General features: G+C 45.6%; 2 protein-coding genes across 5 annotated transcripts in view; both read left to right on the forward strand.

Annotated features, from left to right (window-relative positions):
• Positions 1 to 821: 821 nt before the first annotated feature.
• LOC306934963 (THO complex subunit 5 homolog) lies at positions 822 to 2,888 on the forward strand (the record flags this gene model as incomplete). Its single annotated transcript, XM_079517785.1, has 1 exon — positions 822 to 2,888. The coding sequence occupies one exon, from the start codon at positions 822 to 824 to the stop codon at positions 2,886 to 2,888; it is 2,067 nt and encodes a 688-aa protein (XP_079373911.1).
• A 1,596-nt stretch (positions 2,889 to 4,484) lies between these two features.
• gtf2e1 (general transcription factor IIE, polypeptide 1, alpha) overlaps positions 4,485 to 22,962 on the forward strand; it is a 30,004-nt gene continuing 11,526 nt past the window's right edge. For 2 of the 4 annotated variants that reach the window (XR_013791445.1, XM_079519312.1), the window contains exons 1-3: positions 4,487 to 4,593; positions 6,665 to 7,185; positions 8,561 to 8,718. Coding sequence is in view for 3 of the 4 variants with exons in the window: in XM_079519312.1 (XP_079375438.1) it covers positions 6,896 to 7,185; positions 8,561 to 8,718 (448 nt within the window). In the remaining variant the exon portion in view is untranslated. Of the gene's footprint in view, positions 4,594 to 6,664; positions 7,186 to 8,560; positions 8,719 to 22,962 lie in introns of all 4 variants that reach the window. The other 2 variants (XM_079519314.1, XM_079519313.1) reach the window with 2 other exon arrangements.

Below are 22,962 nucleotides of genomic sequence, written 5' to 3' on the forward strand. Positions count from 1 at the left end.
TTTACATGTTTTTTTTTCTGTTTTTTGATGTTTGTTTCTGAACAAATTTCATAATTTTTCTAATATTCGCCCACAAAAGAAATCAGGACAATGCTTCAATTTTTTTGGACCGTGTCCTTGGTATTTTTACATAATGACATAATCTGAGTTGGAACAGACTTAAAATAAACAAATTGCCCCTGTTTTTTTCTCAGAATCAGAAGAGGGCAGGTTTTTGGGCCCTGCCAATCAGCAGAGGGCAGGTTGTTGGGCCCGGCCAATCAGAAGAGGGCAGGTTTTTGGGCCCGGCTAATCAGCAGAGGGCAGGTGTAAGGCCCGGTGAATCAGAAGAGGGCAGGATTTTGGGCCCAGCCAATCCGAAGAGGACAGGTTTAGGGCCCAGCCAATCAGAAGAGGGCAGGTTTAGGGCCCGGCCAATCAGAAGAGTGCAGGTTTTTGGGCCCGGCCAATAAGCAGAGGGCAGGCAGGTTTTTGGGCCTGGTCAATCAGAAGAGGGCAGATTTAGGGCACGGCCAATCAGAAGAGGGTTTGATTGGCCGGGCCCAAAAACATGGCCTACAAAGATATCAAAGATCACTAAGACCCATTGCCGAGCTACCTCAATGCTTGCGTCATCACAAGCATTGCCTAGACATGGGAGTTCTATATCAGTCTTGCCCAAAAATCTCCGTGCCTATATATGGAGTTGAAGTTCCATGAAAGTATTGCCCAAATATGGCGATCGGTCCATGTCGTCAGACTGATCCTCCAAGTACTCTGCTCGGCATTATCGGGTCATTCGTGCTGGGCTTATGCCTCTACTTCAAACAGCCAACAACGTTATGATGTCGGATGTTCTGAAGAAGCGTAAGGTGAATGCGCTCCGCGGCGAGGGAGGAACTCCTCCGGAGATGAAACGCAGCAGAGACGGAGGAGACCAGCAGCAGCAGGACGTTGGCCGCGGCGGCGCGTACAGTGAGTGGGCGGAGCTGGACGGCCGCGACCCGGAGCGGGACCGCCTGCAGTACAAACAGACGTGCGATAGTCTGGCCAAGCTCATGGGCGAGATCCAGGAGCTCAGAGCCAACGGAGCCGCCACCGAGGAGGACGGCGGCGGAGGCTCCTCCGCGGCCGAGGCGGAGCGCAAGCGCATGCAGAGCTGCGTCCACGTCATGACCCTGAAGAGGCTCAACCGCTTGGCCCACATGCGGCTGAAGAGGGCCCGGGACCAGACGCACGACGCCAAGCAGAAGGTGGACGTGCTGCATGTGCGGCTGCAGAACCTGCTGTACCAGGTCATGCACTGGCAGAAGGACATCGGCAAGTGTATGGAGTTCAAGTCCGAGCACGACGACGTCGACCTGGTGAGCGAGGCCGAGTTCTACGAGGAGGCCCCCTCGGCGATATCCAGGCCCGACGTCACCCGAGGAGACGCGCACCAGCGCACGCTGGCGCGCCTGAACTGGGAGCTGGAGCAGAGGAAGAGGCTGGCGGAGAAATACACGGAGTCTCAGGCCGCCAGGGAGAACACGCGGAAGAGCATCGAGGTGAAAAAGGAGCACCTGAGCAGCCTGCAGCCGGGGCTGAACGCCATCATGCAGGCGTCCGTGCCGGTGCAGGAGTATCTGTCCGTGCCCACCGGCTGCTCCTCCGAGCGGAGCCCGAGGCAGACGGAGATGGCCCGCCACCTGCCCGCCTCCCTCTACGTCCTGTTCGTCCAGGCTTCGGCTTACGGACAGGCCTGCGACGGGGACTTGTGCGTGTCGATCGCCGGAGACGTAGAGGAGGCCAAGGCCCTGTCCAAATGTCTCAAAGTCTGCCAGGCCGACGAGAGCCACTACGATGCAGAGGAACTGGACGAAACAAAGAGGAGACGGCCCACCGCGGGCGGGAAGCTGGACAGCAAGCGACGTGAGATGCTGAGGAGACACCCTCTGTCCGTCTGTTTGGACATCAAGTGTAAAGACCGCAGCGTTCTCCACCTGCACTTCTGTTACCTGACAAACCTCAACATTATGACCGCAAAGACCAAGGTATCCACCGAGCTCGCCTCCGCAGCCGTCGTCAGCGCAGGCGAGCTGCTGAAGCCCGGCAATCTACTCGACTGCCTCCTCGCCGGCGACCGGGGCCGAGAGTCGCCCAACCCGGCCAACCGCTACCAGTTGGATAAAGTCGGGATCGCGTTGTTTGCCGACTATGCAGAGGAGCTGGGCCGCCCCTACTTGTGGGTCCAGAAACTCGGAGGACTGCAGTTCCCCGGCGATGCCCCGGAGGAGGGTGGTGGCGTGGGTGGTTCCCTGAGCGCAAGCCACATGGAGAGCACTGTGAAACTGCTGAGGGAGCGCCTGGAGTCCCGTCTGCTCCTGCACAGACAGTTTGCCTCGCTGGAGAACGGCGCTGCAGTCCCGGTCTCCGCCGGCGAGTGTCAGCATCTCTTCCCCGGCAAAACAGTCTCCCGGTTGACTTCCTGGACCGCCATCTCGTACCGAGAGTACAGGGACCTGGCGTTCACGCGGCACGCGACGGACGGCGGCGGCCCGGCCGAGGAGACGGACGCGTACTTTGTGGCCGTGGTGGAGAGGGGCGCCGCCCGCCTGCGGGCCGCGGTGGCGTTGAGCCCCCGCTACCCGGCCGTGTCCCCCCGGTTCTCCCTGTCACTCAACTGGAAGGGAGAAGAGCGCAGCGGGAGCACGGACGACAACCTCAGAGCCGTGGAGAGCCGGGCGAACGACGCACTCAAGAGCGAACTCCAACAGGGAAACCGTCGTCCGGGCCCCCAGCTACTGACCACTCAGGTGGCACGCCTGTGTGTCTGTCTGGACACGTATTTGGAGGCGGATGCGGAAAGACCCGACGAGGACCAGGGAACGCGGTCCGCCTCGGTTGAGCCGGACACGGGCGGTCGTTAATGGGAGGAGTGTCGGCACACAACACAACACTCTGGACGCTGTGGTGCTCAACCTCTGGGCCTGGGACCACTGGTGGGCCACAGGGGTGTTGCAAATGATAAGATTTTAATGATCGTACATCATGACGAAGATAGACACTATGCCTATTTGCTCAGCCACCAAATTCTCCAGTTCATTGTCAACTGGAATTTAATTTGACTTTACATTATTTGTTTATTTGGACGGGACAGAGCATATTAATGAACATTATATACATGTAGCGTACATACACTTTTCGGGTTTAGCAGTGATGCTAATTTCCATCCAGTCCGCAGACAGTTAATGATCTTAAATCCCTTTATTTTAGATCCTTTTTTTAGTAGTACAACATAAACAGACTGTTAGTTGTCACTGTACAATACTTTAAAACAGTTGTCATGTTGCACACAAGCCTAAAATAGCTGATATTTGCATCGCCCTCGTTGAAAACAATGTATTTCAAACTCCAGCTTGTCACTCTCCATCCAGGCTGCATGAACAGCGCCCGAGCACTCGGTTTTCTGCCACCTCAATGTCGTAACTCCGTCTTACTCTATGGCTCTGGGAAACAGGCCCGAACTCGTAATAGCTTTTTTATTTGTGTTTTTTCTATTCACTTGGTTATTAAGATCCACAGAATGAGAGGTAGGCCTATGCTCTGCCAGAAACATCGCGAAAAAAAGTTATTTTTGTAGACAACAAAGATAAGGTAACATTTCATCATACTTTAAGTAGAATGTGACATGTCAAACTAGGGATGCAGGATTCATGATTCTGAATCCATTCCATGCTAATATTAGTTTTGCACGAAAAACACTCCTTGGCCTAAAAACGGTTATAGCCCTCATCACAATGTGATGAGGTCACAGCACCTTTGGGCAAGTGGATATGGCCGAATTTAGGCCAGGGAGTGTTTGTCGTGCAAAACTAATGCTTGGAATGGATTCAGAATCATGAAAACCCCCTAGTTTGACATGTCACATGCTACTTAAAGTATGATGACATTTTGCCTTATATTGGTTGTCTCTCCTACTCTACACTCTGGCTGGTGTACTGTGTTGCAGAATGTTCTGTGAGGAGTGGACTGGAGCGCATAGCACTGTTCTGTTCTTTGACTATATAGAAGTGTCTATTTGTACGTCTCTAAATGTTTTGATGAATTGAACAAGGTGGACCCTCTTGTAAACAAGTGTAATGCTTAATTGGGTCGTCCACTCACAGTTAACAGCCTTTGTATTGAGTTTGTGCTTGAAATGTACTGTAATTCTGCAAACTGTTAATACATATTTCAATCAATCAATCAAGCTATTAGTAGCGACACATAACTACCCTACCAGATGTGGTTATGTCTGCCTCCAAAATAAGCAATTTTCTGGCTCCTTAAAACCAAACCCAAAAATATCTGTAAGCATTGAAGATGGTTTATTTTGAAATACCCGATCGGAAGTACCCTTTGATATTGAAATAGCGAGTTGACATGCTGCACAACCGGTTGCCATGTCCGCTTCTTATGAGCGACTTTCTGCTTGTTTTTCTATATGGCTTGTTTTCATAGACCAATGCTTGTTGTTCTCATAATATGGCAACCCTGGTTGTATACACACACGCACACACACAGAGAGCTCTACATGCAGTGCACTCAGTGAAGTTTACAAACATCCACACAGACAGAGTGCAGATAAATAATGTGAGTGTTTTTACACTATTTTAAACCCACTGTGGTGTTCATTCACCGCTCCGTCACTGCACGGGGTAAACTACTGTAAAGCCTACTAACGGTTTGTTCGGTAGCGGTAGCGTGTATTCGTTAAAACAAAGTTTATTTCATTGTTTTTAAGGTTAGCTTTTTAGCTAGCTATGCTACTCGCACTGTAGCCCCATATGTGCCCTCTCCCTACGCTCATTCTGTAGCTCCGAGATGAGCTACAGAATGAGCGTAGGGAGAGGGCACATATGGGGCTACTCGCACTGCTGTCCGTCATTCATACTACACTAGTCTAATGACGTTTTAAAGTGCATATACGTTTGTTATACTATTATTATTATTATTATTGTGTGTCTGTAAATGTATCGGTGAGTTGAATACACATGATGCAGGATCACAATGGACATAATGAGCCCTATCGTGAGTGTCTGTGTCCTCCTTTTAGCACCCTTTGTAGAATTGTATTTGTACCACATACCTTTTTTGGGGGGTAAACTGTTAATACAGCCTGTATCCAATCAATCAATACAGCCAGTGTAGTTTTAGCACGTGCGTTTTGTCTAGTTGCTTCTCTACAATCTACATAATGGTTGGGTATAAATATCATGTCCAAAGACAGAGAGCTATGCTAGTGTTGGGTGACATTGAAGACTATAAATTGAGTTTATATGAAAATACTGATACTGTATACCTCAGTGGTTCCCAAAGTGGGGTCCGGGGACATTGATTGAGTTCCAGGGGGTACCCAGCTAAATGATAGTTTGGAACCAAATGGGTCTGTAACTCAGAGAGTGTACAAATGGAACCAAATCTACAATATAAATTGGGGGTCTCAGAGATAGAAATGTCATTAAATGGGGGTCCGTAGACTAATGCATGTCAAACTGGGGGTCCTTGAAATTAAACGGGTTGAGAATCACTGCTAGAGCCGTAACATCTTATGGGGGTCCCTGCATGACATATCTTTTCAAATGGGGTTCTGTGGGCTAATTAGTGTCAATTTGGGGGTCCTTGACATGAAAAAGTTTGGGAACCACTGTTTTAGAGCACAGGGCACCCCTATACACTACAGCTTCAGTGTCATCTAGCCCCATATGTGCCCTCTCCCTACGCTCATTCTGTAGCTCCGAGATGAGGTCACACCTGGGCCCCTCCCACCCCGTTCAGAAACGGCGCATGTTTCCACAAGGAACGATTCTTACCCTTTTCTAAACAATGAATCCAAAACGTGAAGGGGCAGAAAAGGTGTACACTAATTCAAATTTAGCAACGTCCAAGAAAATCCGAGTTTAAACGGTTACGAGCGTTACAGCGGTTGTTTAGTCAGCCGTTTCCATGTTTATCAAGGAAGTCGTGCGTGTGCGCGTGCATGTCGAGTGAACTGAAGTCAGCTGGACATTTTCGACCAGGGGAGGCGCCGGGGAGGCGCTAAAGCTTTTCAACTTCCTTGAAAAACATGCTAAACAACCGATGTGACGCTCGTGTAACCGTTAAAGTTGGATTTTCTTTGGAGTTGCTAAGTTTGAATTAGTGTAAACCTTTTCTGCCCCTTCACGTTTTGGATTCATTGTTTAGAAAAGGGTAAGAATCGTTCCTTGTGGAAACATGCGCCGTTTCTGAACGGGGTGGGAGGGGCCCAGGGTGTGACCTCATCTCGGAGCTACAGAATGAGCGTAGGGAGAGGGCACATATGGGGCTGCAGTGTCATCCTGCCCCGGGCATCCTAAATTACATTGTGACATATCATTGATTACAACAATTATAATGGTGACCACACCGTTCAAATGAGTGCATACAGTTGAAAGCATACTGTACTTTCACTCTGTATTTCCCTTTTGGACCACTTACAATCTTCAGTGTCTCAGTACTTGTATCCTCAATGGCTGAGAGACTTGAGAAACAAAAATATATCCTTTTGGTTAGAACTACTAGGCATTTATCGATTCACACGATATGAGGTTCACGATACGAACAATGCTATCGATGTATTTGATCCAAAATATTGTGACATTTAATATTGTCCATAAAATCTCTCATTTCATCCCTGCCCTAGTGAAGCTGTGTTGTGTCTGGCTGCCCTGTCATCTGCCCTAGTGAAGCTGTGTGTGGCTGGCTGCCCCTGCCCTAGTGAAGCTGTGTGTGGCTGGCTGCCCCGTCATCTGCCCTAGTGAAGCTGTGTGTGGCTGGCTCCCCCTGCCCTAGTGAAGCTGTGTTGTGGCTGGCTGCCCCTGCCCTAGTGAAGCTGTGTGTGGCTGGCTGCCCCGTCATCATTAGGCTATAGAACATGACGGAACCAGAGCTGCTGACCGAGGTCCCCGCGTCCCTCAAGAGGCTCGCCAAGCAGGTGGTCCGGGGTTTCTACGGGGTGGAGCACGCCCTGGCGCTGGACGTGCTCATCCGCAACCCCTGCGTGCGCGAGGAGGACATGCTGGAGCTGCTCAAGTTCGACCGCAAGCAGCTGCGCTCCGTGCTCAACACCTTGAAGGGGGACAAGTTTGTCAAGTGCCGCATGCGGGTGGAGACCGCGCCGGACGGCAAGACCACTCGCCACAATTACTACTTCATCAACTACAGGTGTGGTGGGGTTTTGATTAATTGGTTTGAACGACTTAAACTGTGTACTTTGTTGACCGGTCCGTTGTCCCCCAGGGCTCTTTACTCCCTCTCTTTTCCCCCTCTACTAAATGTGACCAGATTTGACTGAGAGCCTGCCATCGCGCAACCTCCAGCTTTTCACCAGAGGAGAAAAATGAGTTAAAAGCTCAGGCAGACTCTTCACATACTAGTCTAGAGCATGTCTGAAATAAGTGAAATCTAACATGTAAATATGAAATAAATGCTTAAACATGTAGCTAGGTGTAATGTTAGAGACCACAGAAGTGAAGTGAACCTTTCAAGCCTGTTTTCGCAACTCACTGTTTTCTGCAAGACATTACTCTATAAGCCATATCTCCAAAACTGGTGGGTCAAACTGAACAACCAATATGTCAATTTGAAGCTACATATTATTCCCTGCTTTCACATGACGGAAATAAAAAAAACATCCAATGGCAGTCCCTCAGTCAAATTTGAACAAAATGTCATTGCAGTGATGCAAATATCCTGCATCCTCAAGGCTCATTCATAGTCTGGATTTTCGGTGGTTAGGTGACCACCGCTCCGGTGGTGAGGTGACCACCGGAGCTGAAATAACGTTGAGCGGTGGTGAGTAAAAACAGAGAGAAGGGCTGGGACGATGGCGGTGGTTTTCTCTTCACCGCGGCTTGTGACGTCATGTTGTAGTTCGGTGGTCACTTAACCACCGTAAATCCAGACTATGTATGAGCCTTTAGACTCACTGCCATTTACAATTTAAGCATTTAGCAGTAGGGATGTGTAAATGTGTCAAATGAAAATCGATTAGCATAATTCAATATTAATCGATAATCGATAAATCGGACCCATCCCTATTTAGCAGTAAGCAAGAACAAAAACATGGTAATACATCATCGTGATAGTATACAAAATCGTCGTCATGAATCATACGTAAGCTAAGAACCTAACAGTGTTATATTCTATATAATGACACTATGCATGTCTACATGAAATGCGATCTAAGATAGATAAAGGCCTATATCATACTCGTCCGCGGGCTAATAAGTGTCAATTTGGGGGTCCTTGACATGAAAAGGTTTGGAAACCACGGCCTTATTTAACCCATTTTGGGCGGGAACCCCTTTTGGTGTTAGCATTATGTTATGCTTTAGCTATTGAAAAATAGTGTAGGTCTGCTATTTTTGAAAAATCGTGAAAATGTGCCTTTTTTGAGATCCACTGATACAGAAACATAAGGTTTTTCAGAAAACTGTCAGGATTTCGAAGACATTTTTTAAATTTCGACGTCAGGCCTAAATGGGTTAATATTATATTGCCTGTAATAGTCCCTAAATGCCTCCCCTCCCTCCCCCAGACTGCTGGTCAACGTGGTCAAGTACAAGCTGGACCACATGAGGCGTCGCATCGAGACGGACGAGCGAGACAACACCAACCGAGCCTCCTTCCGCTGTCCCTGCTGCTACTCCACCTTCACAGACCTGGAGGCCAACCAGCTCTTTGACCACCTGACCGGTAGGTACATTGTCCCTGCTGCTACTCCACCTTCACAGACCTGGAGGCCAACCAGCTCTTTGACCACCTGACCGGTAGGTACATTGTCCCTGCTGCTACTCCACCTTCACAGACCTGGAGGCCAACCAGCTCTTTGACCACCTGACCGGTAGGTACATTAGAAACTAGAAATGTCGCAATTTTGAAAATTGCAAAGTGTGGTTGCCGCAATCGCTTATATGGGCCCCTCCCACTAATTGTGCTAGCCAATTAGAATGTCACGTCACCCCTGTGATCATGTGTAAGTAATTTGGAGGGGATTTATTCCCCCAAAAACCATTTTTCTGCAACAAACTGTTACACTTTTTGCATTTGCGGCACCCCCTATGGATGAAAATGGAATTGCTTTTAGCTCTTGGTTGATTAAACCATCCGCGACATCTGATTAAAATTTCGGGTGGATTAGATGTTTGGTTCATGATTTGTGGCATTTTTTGTATACTTTTAAACTACTTTTGTGTGTGTGTGTGTGTGTGTGTGTGTGTGTGTGTGTGTGTGTGTGTGTGTGTGTGTGTGTGTGTGTGTGTGTGTGTGTGTGTGTGTGTGTGTGTGTGTGTGTGTGTGTGTGTGTGTGTGTGTGTGTGTGAGATTTTGAATTGGGGGGGTGGTCAAATACATGTAATTATGGAAAGAAATCATACTTTTTGGGGTCCTTGCTTCTTGGCACAAAAAGGTTTGTGGCTCAAGAGGTAGAGCAGGTCGTCCAATGATCCGTGGGTCGGCAGTTCCAATCCCGGCTCCTCCTGTCTACATGTCGAAGTGTCCTTGGGCAAGACACTGAACCCCAAATTGCTCCCGATGTGCTGGTTGGTACCTTGCATGGCTTCCGCCGCAATCGGTGTATGAATGTGTGTGTGAATGGGTGAATGTAAAGTGTCTTGGATAAAGGCGCTATATAAATGCACCATTTACCATTTACCATTTAGAACTGCTGATTTAGAAGGCATTATTTTGTAGAATCGGTCTTCAGGAGTTCATGTAGAGCGAAAACTGAAAAGTTACTGGTCTAGCCCTGAGGTAACTCCGGTCGACCAAAGTAGAAAGCAGGAATAAGGGGTATTTTGGGTGAAGCTAAGAAAGAGGCTGAATGCGGTTTTAACCCATTCTGGACGGGAACCCCTCTTGGTGTTTTAAGCATTATGTTATACTTTAGCTATTGAAAAATAGCAGATCTACAAGCTTGTAGCGTGCCACGAGCTTGTACGTAGGTCTGTTATTTTTTTTTAAATCGCGAAAATGTGGCGCAAATCTTTGAATATATATTCTTTAAGAGCGAAAGTTTTTAAGTCAAATCTTTGCTTCTAGGATGTCACTGGAACAACATATTTCCAGATGGGGGTCGGTAGGCAATTACATATAATCTTGGGGGTCCTTGACATGAAAATGTTTGAGAACAACTGACACAGAAACATAGGGTTTTTCATTAAACTGTCAGGATTTAGAAGACATTTGTAGAATCGTTCTCAGGTCTAAAAATGGGTTACAGTGGAAAAGTAATCAATGTTCTTGTCCTTGTGTGTTGTTCTGCACACTCCCACTAGATGGCAGTCAATATCAGGTTAAATATCATGTCTCTTCATTGTGGGCAGGGCAGCTGGCACAATAACTACATTACATTACCACCATGATGTGAGGCATACCAAGAGGATGAACTCCTCACCGCATCATGTTGTACTAATTGGTGTATTTTTTCCTGGTGGAAGTGCACATGCTATTTTGCATATGGTGTGTGTGATATGAAATATCACCTTTAACCCGTTCTGGGCAGCAACCCCTTTTGGTGATTTAAGCATTATGTTATACTTTAGCTATTGAAAAATAGCAGACCTACAAGCTCATAGCGAGCTTGTAGGTCTGCTATTTTAGAAAAATCATGAAAATGTAGTGTAAATCTTTGAATATATATTCTTTCAGAGCCAATGTTTTTAACTCAAATCCCTGGAACAACATATTTTCAGATGGGGGTTGGCGCGGCGGCCAATTACATATAATCTTTGAGGAGCTTTGTTCACATGTTTTATTTAACTACATTGCAAAAGAAGTAACGACCATCACCTGGGCACAGTCACACAGCTCCCCTCTACAGAACCCTATACTGAAAGTGACTAGCCTGATTATCAGACTCTACAATTTACAATTTAGGCATTTAGCAGACGCTCTTAATCCAGAGCGACTTACATTAAGCAATAACAAAAGCATGGCATACATCACATATATAAAAAGTATACAGTTATCATGAATCATGCGTAAACTAAGAACGTAACAGTGGAGTATCTATGTAAACTATACATACTATACTATATAATATATTATACATGTGTACTATAAAGTGCTATGACTACATAAAGTGCAATTCTAGAGCTGTCTACGTAACAAGCTATAAGTCTGTTTAAAATACTATCTAAGTCTACATAATGTGCTATCTAAGGGGCTAGGCTAGGGCAAGTGCTAGCCTAGCCCCTTAGATAGACTCTGAAGCTTCTTCAAGCAAGAGACAGCAGTCCAGGCTAGAAAGTGACTGCATGGAGTCTGTCTCCTTTCTGTAAAATTACTTAATTTCTGTGCAACAACTGTAAACATGCTTTCTTGTTTAGAACCTAGCTCGAGTTAACATTCGTCTTTGATGGCATCTTAGGACAGATGTAGACCTATTTGACAGTGCAGAAACATAATTGCCTTCCTTGATGTATTAATGAGCATCAACGACCATCACCTGGGCACAGTCACACACAGCTCTCCTCTACAGTGCTCTACTACTGAAAGTGACTCGGTCTCATTTCTTTCCAAAAGCACTTGAATATGATGGAATATGATTAAAGCTTTTCAAATAATTAACGATAGTGGGTCGCACACACCAAGAAAAAAAAATTATTTCATTTTGAACAGGGCACAAACGTTTTGGCTATCCAGCCTTCATCAGTGTTCATCTAATTGGCTAACATTGGCTTTCAAAGTTTGCAGGATTGGCCCGTTTTGAACAAAAAGCTTCAAATCATGAACGCAGCGTGCAATTTACGTGAAATCTTTCACGCACTTTCCTACTAGGCTGAGGAATATATCCCACCCTTTTCACATTGGCCTGTTATAGCGCCACCAACAGGTGGATTTTTGCAAAACACATGGAACAAAATGCCTCAACACATGGGTTGTGTAGAGAAAAAAGAGGAACTAACCAGGTGCTCAATGGAGGTAGCAGGATGTCATAATGATAAAAAGGTGCTCACACGGATCAAAAGACGGGATCAATACATAGATAAAAAGAGAAGGATCCATCCGGGCACACTAGGTTAACAAATGAGGAACGCCTTTATTAAATTAAAAGGCAACTGACATGGGTTGTGTAATTGATAGAAATGTGAAAAAAACGTAATTTGTTGTGTGAACTACTCCATTAAGACTAGCAACAAACTAGCAGAAACATTTTTTTGTACTCTTTATCTCCCCTCCCCCCCCGTGGTTAGGAGGATGGACTCCAACCTCCTCCGTAACGCTTCGTGGGCTCTGATATATCTTGTTTACAAGCTGAAAATCCATTTTCAGAAAACCCAGATCCTATCTGGCAGAAATGGCAGCAGCAGCGCCAGGGCCTCAGCTGTGGGACGTGGAGCATGTGCTGAGCACCACCAGTTTGCCTCGCAGCACTCTCTGCCATTTATAATTTATACAACCTGCAGTGTACACACACACACACACACACACACACTATGTTTTTATTACTATGCTCGTGAGGACAGCCATTTAATGAATCCCATCTTTAATACATGTAGGCATTTTTGAGTGGTGTAAACCACTCCTACAACTGGCTTTGTTAGTGCAGAAAAAATGAGCATGGTTGCTATGTTCACCCTGTTCACCCGGGTGTGATTTCATTACAACTGGCTTTGTTAGTGCAGAAAAAATGAGCATGGTTGCTATGTTCACCCTGTTCACCCGGGTGTGATTTCTAACCATACAGTAAGCTTAAAGTCGAAAATAAAAAAGGCTGATCTATAAGCTCACAATGCATCGCACTGTGACGTGTTGTGAGCTTAAAGATCAGCCATGTTTTTGGACACTGACACGCAACCTATATATATATAAATCATGTTTAGCTGCAATTCCAACCCCTAAACCTAACATTTACATGTCTAAACCTAACCTCAACATGAATCCTATTTCAAGTATAGCAACAGCACGCACGCACGCACGCACGCACGCACGCACGCACGCACGCACGCACGCACGCACGCACGCAGGCAGGCAGGCAAGCAAACTCCCCCCATATCCCCCAGAATTATTTACTAATACTGGAAGGAAGCAGGACCAGAGAAGCTGAAAAAGAACAATACTCCTTCTCACAATCTCTCTCTCTCTCTCTCTCTCTCTCACAGACACACACAGGAGCACGCGCACGCACACACAATCGCTAAGAGCGCTATCTAGTGGAAAACACTGAATACACAGTTTGGACGTGTTTATGACAAACGCGTCCAAACTGTGTATGAGTTAAATGCCTGAGCTATACTGTACTTAGCTGCACGACTAGATCACTATGCATTGCCGGGCTGCGCGGTGAGTTGTTGTGAGCTTGTAGCTCTGCTGTTTTCGGTAGGTAATTCTGAATAACTCTGGCATAGCTGTAACCCCCGACCCCTACACCTAACCTCTAAATGTCTGTTCCTAACCCTAGCCTGAACATTGTTTCAACTCAACATCTTTTTAACTATAACATCTAAATTGCCCTCCCAATGTCTTTCTGAAATGCTACTATATACTAATTTATAGGCGTGTAACGATATAGTAACTGCATCGAAAAATTTGATTTTAATTTCAAGAATCGGTTTTCTGAAAAACCCATGTTTCTTTGTCAGTGGTTCTCAAACATTCATGTCAAGGACCCCCAAGATTATATGTAATTGCCCACCGACCCCCATCTGGAAATATGTTGTTCTAGTGACCTCCTAGAAGCAAAGATTTGACTTAAAAACGTTTGCTCTGAAAGAATATATATATATATAATATATATATATATATATTGCGATTTAAAAAAAATACCAGACCTACGTACAAGCTCGTGGCATGCTACGTGCTTGTAGATCTGCTATTTTTCAATAGCTAAATTATAACATAATGTTTAAAACACCAAAAGGGTTTCCCGCCCAAAATGGGTTAAAAAACAGCACTATCCACATTTCACACAGATTTCATGTCTTTGCTAAATAGTTACTGTATCGATTTCAAATCATTGAATCATATCGAATCGTATCTCCATAATGAACCCATATCGTCCATGTATCGTCAACCATGTATCGTGATACGATATCATATCGCTGTTACAATGTATCGTTACACCCCTACTAAATTACTAATGGGTATACACACACACAGACACACACACACACCAGCCATTTCTTAACCCATTTTGGGCGGGAACCCCTTTTGGTGTTTTAAACATTATGTTATAATTTAGCTATTGAAAAATAGCAGATCTACAAGCTCATAGCGCGCCACCGAGTGGCGCGCTACGAGCTTGTAGGTCTGCTATTTTTTTAAAATCGTGAACATATTTATTTCAGAAAACTGGAGGATTTAGAAGATTTTTCTTTAATTTTGAGGTCAGGCCTAAATGGGTTAAAAGGATGACTTGGCTCTAATTGTCAGCCTGGCTGGTTGCTAGATGCCCATTGTGGACACACAGACTGAATAAACAGACTGGGTGATTTCAGCCTCATCCAAATGCACACAAATCACCACCTCTTACTGTTCCCTACAGCTGTTACTTCTGCATCCTCAGAGTCCTCTATATAATATTCTATTAGCTCTCTCTCTCTCTCTCTCTCTCTCTCTCTCTCTCTCTCTCTCAGCTGTCATTTAAGCCGTTATGTTTGCCCAATGGTTGCTACTTCCCTCATAACTTGAAGCTCAATGAATAATAGCCTGGTGAATAATTTAAATTTAAACCGTGGCATTTGGTGTGCCAGTCTGCACTCCGGGCGGGAGGGGGTGACGCAGCTAAATTATAATGGTAGAAAGGTATACGCATGGTTGCCCATTTGGAAATGGCGCTCCAGTAAGTACAAACTTTCACAAGTGGCTCTTTGGTAAGGGTCTTGTTAGGGAATTCCTAGAGAATGTGAGCAGGACTATCACCGGTTTCTTACAGTGTGTTCTAGAAAGGTTCCTTTATTTTATACACACACTCTACCAATACTCGTGTATGGGCCGGGCAATTAACGGAAATATAAACCAGGTCATTCCAGACTTAACCCATTCTGGACGGGAACCCCTTTTGGTGTTTTAACCCATTTCGGCCTGATATATATTGAAAGATCTGTGCCTCATTTTCACGATATTTCAAAAATAGCACGCCTACAAGCTTGTGAGCTTGTAGATCTGCTATTTTTCAATAGCTAAAGTAAAGTTGCACAGAAATTAAGTAATTTTACAGAAATGAGACAGACTCCATGCAGTCACTTTCAGTAGTAGAGTTCTGTAGAGGGGAGCTGTGTGTCTGTGACTGTACCCAGGTGATGGTCGTTACTTCTTTTGCAATGTAGTTAAATAGAAAATGTGAAAAAGCTCAGGGGGGGGGGGGGGGGGGGGGGGAGATCAATTATATGAAATAAAATAAAAAACAGTAATTTTTCGTGAAAATATGTTTTGTTTAAAATATCGTGAAAAATTGTATCGTGAACCTCATATCGTGATACGAATCGCATCGTGAGTTGAGTGAATTTTTACATGCCTAGATATTTCATATCACACAAACACACACACCATATGCAAAATAGCATGGTATGCATCATATCATAGTGGTAATGTAATGTGGTTATTGTGCCAGCTGCCCTACCCACAGACGATCAAATGAAGAGACTGCATACAAACTGGCCAATAAAAAGAAGGTTCTGTTCAGAATTAATTGTCTCCCATCTTTCCACAAAATAATATAAAATGCTCGATAGTGGGCTCGATAAGAACCCGGCTCGATAAGCCTGATCGATAAGCCTGCTCGATAAGGTGATCGTTATCAATAAAAATTAACGAGCTCCATCCCTAGCCGGGGAGCCAGCCAGCCGAACTTTGAGAGGACTCCATTCCAAGCATTAGTTTTGCACTAAAAACACTCCTTGGCCTAAATTCGGGGCCATATCCATAGCTATCGCCCTTTTTCGGCCAATGTGTGTTTTTCGTGCAAAACTAATGCTTGGAATGGATTCAGAATCATGAAAACCCCCTAGTTTGACATGTCACATGCTACTTAAAGTATGATGACATTTTGCCTTATATTGGTTGTCTATGGTGTGGTATACAAAAATGGCCATAACCTTTTTTCGCAACGTTTCCGGCAGAGCAGACCTCTCATTCTGTGGACCTTTTCAACTCAAATCTTTGCTTCTGGGGAGGTCCATGGTGGAACAACATATTTTCAGACGGGGGTCGGCCGGCGGCCAATTACATATATTTTTTGGGGGGTCCTTGACATGAAAATGTTTGAGAACGACTGATATAGAAACATGGGTTCTTCAGAAAACTGTCAGGATGTAGAAGGCATTTTCGCCCGCATGAATTCTGCAGTTTCAGCATCGGTCACCATAAGGGATAGACAATGGGCATGTACTATGTGTCAGACCGTCAAAACAGTTTGCATACATTATAGTTACGTACAGCAGTGACATACTGTAAGAATGTCACCTGGTTGATATCTGAGGCCTGCAAAAAACGATAAAGGAAATGTCAATATTTGTCCCATATAACCAACCTACTATAGCAGGCGTTTCCATGCTCAAAATAATAATAATAATAATGCTCTGTCTGTTGCTGTCTGTCTGGTCATAAATGGTGCATTTATATAGCGCCGCTTTACAGATATTGTGCATTACATTCACCCATTCACACACACATTCATACACCGATGCCGGAGGAAACCATGCAAGGCACCAACCAGCACATCAGGAACAATTAGGGGTTCAGTGTCTTGCTCAAGGACACTTCGACACTAACTCGGGGGTGGTTCAGGGGTGCCTGGATGGTAACCGCAAGGTTGCCAGTTCAAACCCAGGCTCCCCCAGAGTTACTGTCAAAGTGTCCTTGAGCAAGACACTGAACCCCTAATTGCTCCCGATGTGCTAGTTGGTGCCTTGCATGGTTTCCGCTGCCATCGGTGTATGAATGTGTGTGAATGAATGGGTGAATGTAATGCACAATCTCTGTAAAGCGCCTTAGATAAAGGCACTATATAAATGCACCATTTACCATTTACTCTGGGGGAGCCTGGGTTCGAACTGGCAACCTTGCGGTTACCATCCAGCCACTCTACCCCTGATCCACCGCCACATAACATAATGCAATAGTGTTGGTCTTAGGAAGCTGTCCCAAATTATTCTCTGCTGAAAGTCGACATGCTTTAAAACCATGATGTAATTGCTCAGTGAGAACTTCCTGCCTTGTTAACTTTTCTCATTAGCACAGCTCATTACTTGTTGTCATAGGGACATTAAAAGTGCATTTGGCAATTGGCATGGGCTTGCTAATCAAGGTTGATAGGAAGTAATTGTATGAGCTACGGCACAATGGAGGAGTTGGTAATATTCACCCGATTCCAAACCTGACACTTCTGACACCGCGGTGAGTGGGAGGGAGGCAATTTATTACCAACACGCATCATTAGCCTGAGATACATTTTCCCTAATCTGTCTGTGACACTGAAGGGAACATCAGCATTTATGATCAAATTGGGAAGAGTTGGGAGACTGGATCAGCTTTTTGAAGGCTTTATTGATTCCTCTGAACACTCTGTTCCTTCCTGTTCAGGTGAAGAAGCCAAAAAATGTGTAATGAATGTACCAGTAATATATTCAGTAAATGTAACGCCAACCACTCTGGGCTTAAGCCTTTAAAAGGATCCCTGGCTAATAAGACAAATATGCCTTAAAACATTATACTTGCCCTCTATAACTAAAAGTACTTTGGCCACGTCTCGCCATGTCTCGCGACTGCGACAAATTGGGCATTAGTCCAGCGGATTCGACCGTTATCTCTTCATTGAATCTGCAAAATCATCCGTTATCAGCACCTTTGAATGAGGCCAGTATGGCCATACTGGCATACTCACCCTTGGCTGAACATAGCCTGGTCAAGGTTTCCCCCTGGTGGACGTGTCATTTCCAACTATTGTCGGCGCATGGAAACTAGGGGCTACTAATATATACTATTCTCTGCCTATCGGGACGTAACTCGGACGGCGCTGAGTCGGGTCTGGTGTCCGTCGCAACGCTCGGCACGGCGACTCGCTCGGCTAGCGCCTCGCTCGGCGGTGCCTCACGTGGCTCAAGGCCACCAGACACGGCGCGCCTCCGTCAGGACATCGGTGACATTATCACCCGTCACAATAGGTGATAATGACATACTGAAACAGTGAGTATGCCAGTATTAGCCTGGCTAATAAGCCAGACTCAAATCACACTGTCGTGTGGTATTTGAGTCTGGAGATGCTGTGTATGGATCTTGCTTCCCGGGGGCGGGTTCAACATTTTCTCCTTGACGCAATTGGTTAGAGCTACTGTCAGTCAAAGGTCTCAAGCATTGAACGTCACTGTACCAAAGCCCGCCCATATTGTATACCGTGTCCCGATTGGCCACACCAGTTCTCTGGTGTAGGAAATGGGCGTACAATTGAGCCTCTCCAGACCGTAATCCACAATTTGTTTTTGCTTATTAGCCAGGCTATGCCAGTATGGCCATACTGGCCCTATTCAAAGGTGCTGATAACGGATGATTTCGCCGATTCAATGCAGAGATACGGGTCGAATGGGGTGATTAGTCTAGAATGTCTCTGTTTTTCATACAAAGAACATGAGGCCCCAAAACTCAAAAGGTTGCAACTTTTTCAGCCTGGGGCCCTTTGTAGAATTCATTAGAATTCCAAATGCTGTGTTTGGCATCTACCTCTGCCCTCAACACAATTAAAGGAGAAGCTCCAATTTATGTCTGGTATGCCGTGCCTATCGACCGTCCCTGCATGGCCTTTCTCCAAGTGGAATCTCTGCTCATTACTGGACCGGGTATTTATGTTTGAGAAGCACAAATAGAACTTTGAAAAGGAGCACACAACACAACAATAATCCAATTCTTCTTCCTGCACCGTGACCCCACCCAGGTCCTGAGAAGACTATACAGAGTAGGGGTGTAACGATACCGTGACCCCACCCAGGTCCTGAGAAGACTATACAGAGTAGGGGTGTAACGATACCGTGACCCCCACCTAGGTCCTGAGAAGACTATACAGAGTAGGGGTGTAACGATACCGTGACCCCCACCTAGGTCCTGAGAAGACTATACAGAGTAGGGGTGTAACGATACACCGTGACCCCACCCAGGTCCTGAGAAGACTATACAGAGTAGGGGTGTAACGATACACTGTGACCCCACCCAGGTCCTGAGAAGACTACACAGAGTAGGGGTGTAACGATACCGTGACCCCCACCTAGGTCCTGAGAAGACTATACAGAGTAGGGGTGTAACGATACACCGTGACCCCACCCAGGTCCTGAGAAGACTATACAGAGTAGGGGTGTAACGATACACCGTGACCCCACCCAGGTCCTGAGAAGACTATACAGAGTAGGGGTGTAACGATACACTGTGACCCCACCCAGGTCCTGAGAAGACTATACAGAGTAGGGGTGTAACGATACACCGTGACCCCACCCAGGTCCTGAGAAGACTATACAGAGTAGGGGTGTAACGATACACCGTGACCCCACCCAGGTCCTGAGAAGACTATACAGAGTAGGGGTGTAACGATACACTGTGACCCCACCCAGGTCCTGAGAAGACTATACAGAGTAGGGGTGTAACGATACACCGTGACCCCACCCAGGTCCTGAGAAGACTATACAGAGTAGGGGTGTAACGATACACCGTGACCCCACCCAGGTCCTGAGAAGACTATACAGAGTAGGGGTGTAACGATACACCGTGACCCCACCCAGGTCCTGAGAAGACTACACAGAGTAGGGGTGTAACGATACCGTGACCCCACCCAGGTCCTGAGAAGACTACACAGAGTAGGGGTGTAACGATACACCGTGACCCCCCACCCAGGTCCTGAGAAGACTATACAGAGTAGGGGTGTAACGATACACCGTGACCCCACCCAGGTCCTGAGAAGACTACACAGAGTAGGGGTGTAACGATACCGTGACCCCACCCAGGTCCTGAGAAGACTACACAGAGTAGGGGTGTAACGATACACCGTGACCCCCCACCCAGGTCCTGAGAAGACTACACAGAGTAGGGGTGTAACGATACCGTGACCCCACCCAGGTCCTGAGAAGACTACACAGAGTAGGGGTGTAACGATACACCGTGACCCCCCACCCAGGTCCTGAGAAGACTACACAGAGTAGTGGTGTAACGATACATTGTAACAGCGATACGATACGTATCACGATGCATGGTTGACGATACGATACATGGACGATATGGGTTCATTATGGCGATACGATACGATTCAATGATTTGAAATCGATACAGTAACTATTTAAAATACAGTGACATTATTTTAAACTAAGTCATTAATCCCCTCTTTTTCTTTTATCTTCTAAAAAGGGCTAAATACCATGCACAAAAATGTAGTATTGATACAATCGATTATTTGCATAGCAAAATGATACGATACGATACATGTCCAATGTTGCTGTTTTCATTTCGATATTTCATTTCGACACCCCTAGTGCATTGTCTCTGTACGGCACGTACTCGCAGGATCACTTGTGATCAGGTGATCTGAACATTATATTTTAAGTAGAACTGTCAATGACACTAATCAACCAATCAAGCCCTCGTTATAAATAGAACTCGGGTCGAATGTAAGATAACTTGGTCAGTCAGTGAACTGAAATTCAAGCTAATATGAGCACCAAACACCCAAAGTAGTCATGGAGCACTGGACATCAAACCATTGTTGGTGAAGCTTAACCCATTCTGGGCGGGAACCCCTTTTGGTGTTTTAAGCATTATGTCATACTTTAGCTATTGAAAAGTAGCAGACCTATAAGCTCGTAGCGTGGCACCGAGTGCCGCGCTACGAGCTTGTAGGTCTGCTATTTTTGAAAAATCGTGAAAATGTGACGCAAATCTTTGAATATATACTGCTTCCAGGGAGTCCCTGGAACAACATATTTTCAGACGGGGGTCGGCGGCCAAATACAGATCATTCTGGGGGTCCTTGACATGAAATAGTTTGAGCACCACTGACATAGAAACATACATTTTTCAGAAAACTGTCAGGATTTAGACATTTTGTAGAATCGAGCTCGGGTCTAAATCAATCTGGAAAGAAGAAGAAAAGTTCATAACGCAGACACCAATTTGTCAAAAAGAAGTTGACCCCTTAAGAAGCCTGTATTGAAAGCTAAGGAGTGCCCTTCTCTCAATCTCGTTCTCTCTTTTCACTTCTTGTCATTCTATGGCACTCTGTCATTCTGTAAATATAGCCCCTGGTGTCTGGCGGTTTGGTCTAGTCTGGTTTTCCTCTTCACAGATTAGTCTGGCTGCTTGTCTGTGGCATGCTCCTTAATGGTCTTGCACCATCTTATCTCCTTGACTGTCTGCCTAGATATGTCCCTAACCGCCCCCTAAGGTCCTCCACTGCTGGCCTACTCTAACTCCCCAAAAAGGTGGCTAGTAAGAAATATGGCGAGGCAGCATTCTGCTTTTATGGGCCAACAGCCTGGAACAAATTACCACTGCGGATCAGACAGGCAACCTCTATAGACATTTTTAAGACACAGCTTAAGACTCACCTTTTTACTCTTGCTTTTAGTTTAGTTTAGTAAAATATCTGTTCTTATCTTTGTACCACTGTCTTTGCCTGATTTGACACTGCGTTATTGTCCTATTGTTTTAATTGCATGCCTGTTTTAATGCTGTTTTTTCTTGCTTTTGTTTTTGTTAACTTTTCTGCTCTGTAAAGCACTTTGAGCTACATTTATGTATGAAAGGTGCTATATAAATAAAGTTTATAAACATTCCAGGTGACTAAAACTAATAAAGGAAACTATTCAAAAGACTATGACTAAAACAAATCATAATTTGCTGTCAAAATCAACACTGATCGGTAAGTTGAAGGGATGATCGTATGGCGAGAATGGAAACAATTACACACTCGGCAGCATAAAAGGACTGCCTGCTATTCGTAGCGGTTCAGGGAAAACAACGGATTTATCCCTGGGGTCTTTCATGCTGGCTGACCCCCAAATTTGCACCTGCAGGCAGCACCCCCGCCTCAAAACATTGCTTTCTAGGCAGATAAATTAGAGACACACACGGCGTACACAACACACACTCCTTCCTATTGACCTTCCATCGAGCTCACTAACTAACTATGTTCCTGTGTGGCACTGGGACACCCACCCAGGCCCCAGGCCTGTCACCTGCCTCTGCTCCACGGTGACACCAGATAAAAGATGAGTCGTAAGATGTAGCCAGCAGCCCTTCTTTCCTGCAGTGTTTTCGTCTAAAACTAAGATGAAAAATGTTCGTCGACTACATTTTTCTACTGACGAAAACTAAATGGAAACTAAATGAAGACTAATGATGACTAAAACTGAGACTAAATATACGGACAATTTCGCCAACAAATAAAAACTAGACTAAAATGTTAGGAAGGGACTAGTGGACAAGTCATTTTACAATTAGTTGCTAGCTGAAAATAGCTTATATGTAGATCATCCACAAGGGGTGTTCACGGCTGCCACATGAACACCCCCTCCCCCCCCGACCACCATCTGTATGCATTTGGGCCCTGAGACGCTACTACGTTCTCCGAGGTGTTGAACAGCGGGGTCTGTGTTGTGTTTATGTTCTCTGTCTTGCTGTGAATGTCTTTGTTGTGCCCTCCCCCCACCCCACTCTGGTTGTTGTTGTTGTCGTTTTGCCCTTCTCATGTCTGAGCGCACCCACGCACGCACGCACACGCACGCACACGCACGCACACTATAAGAGGATAGTAATAGGACAGCAGGACAGCAGTTTTATGAATGCCATTTTTCTGCCCCAAAACAACTGTTCGTTTTGTATGAGGGCAAGGAAAATGCTTCGTACAATGATTATTTATTGTATTCTATGTGTGTTGGTAGACAGTATATATAGTCACACACACACACACACACACACACACACACACGGTAGACACAAGATCTGTTGTCAAGCTGGAACAGTTCT

This window comes from Electrona antarctica (genome assembly GCF_951216825.1).
Source record: "Electrona antarctica genome assembly, chromosome: 13".
Taxonomy (NCBI): domain Eukaryota; kingdom Metazoa; phylum Chordata; class Actinopteri; order Myctophiformes; family Myctophidae; genus Electrona; species Electrona antarctica.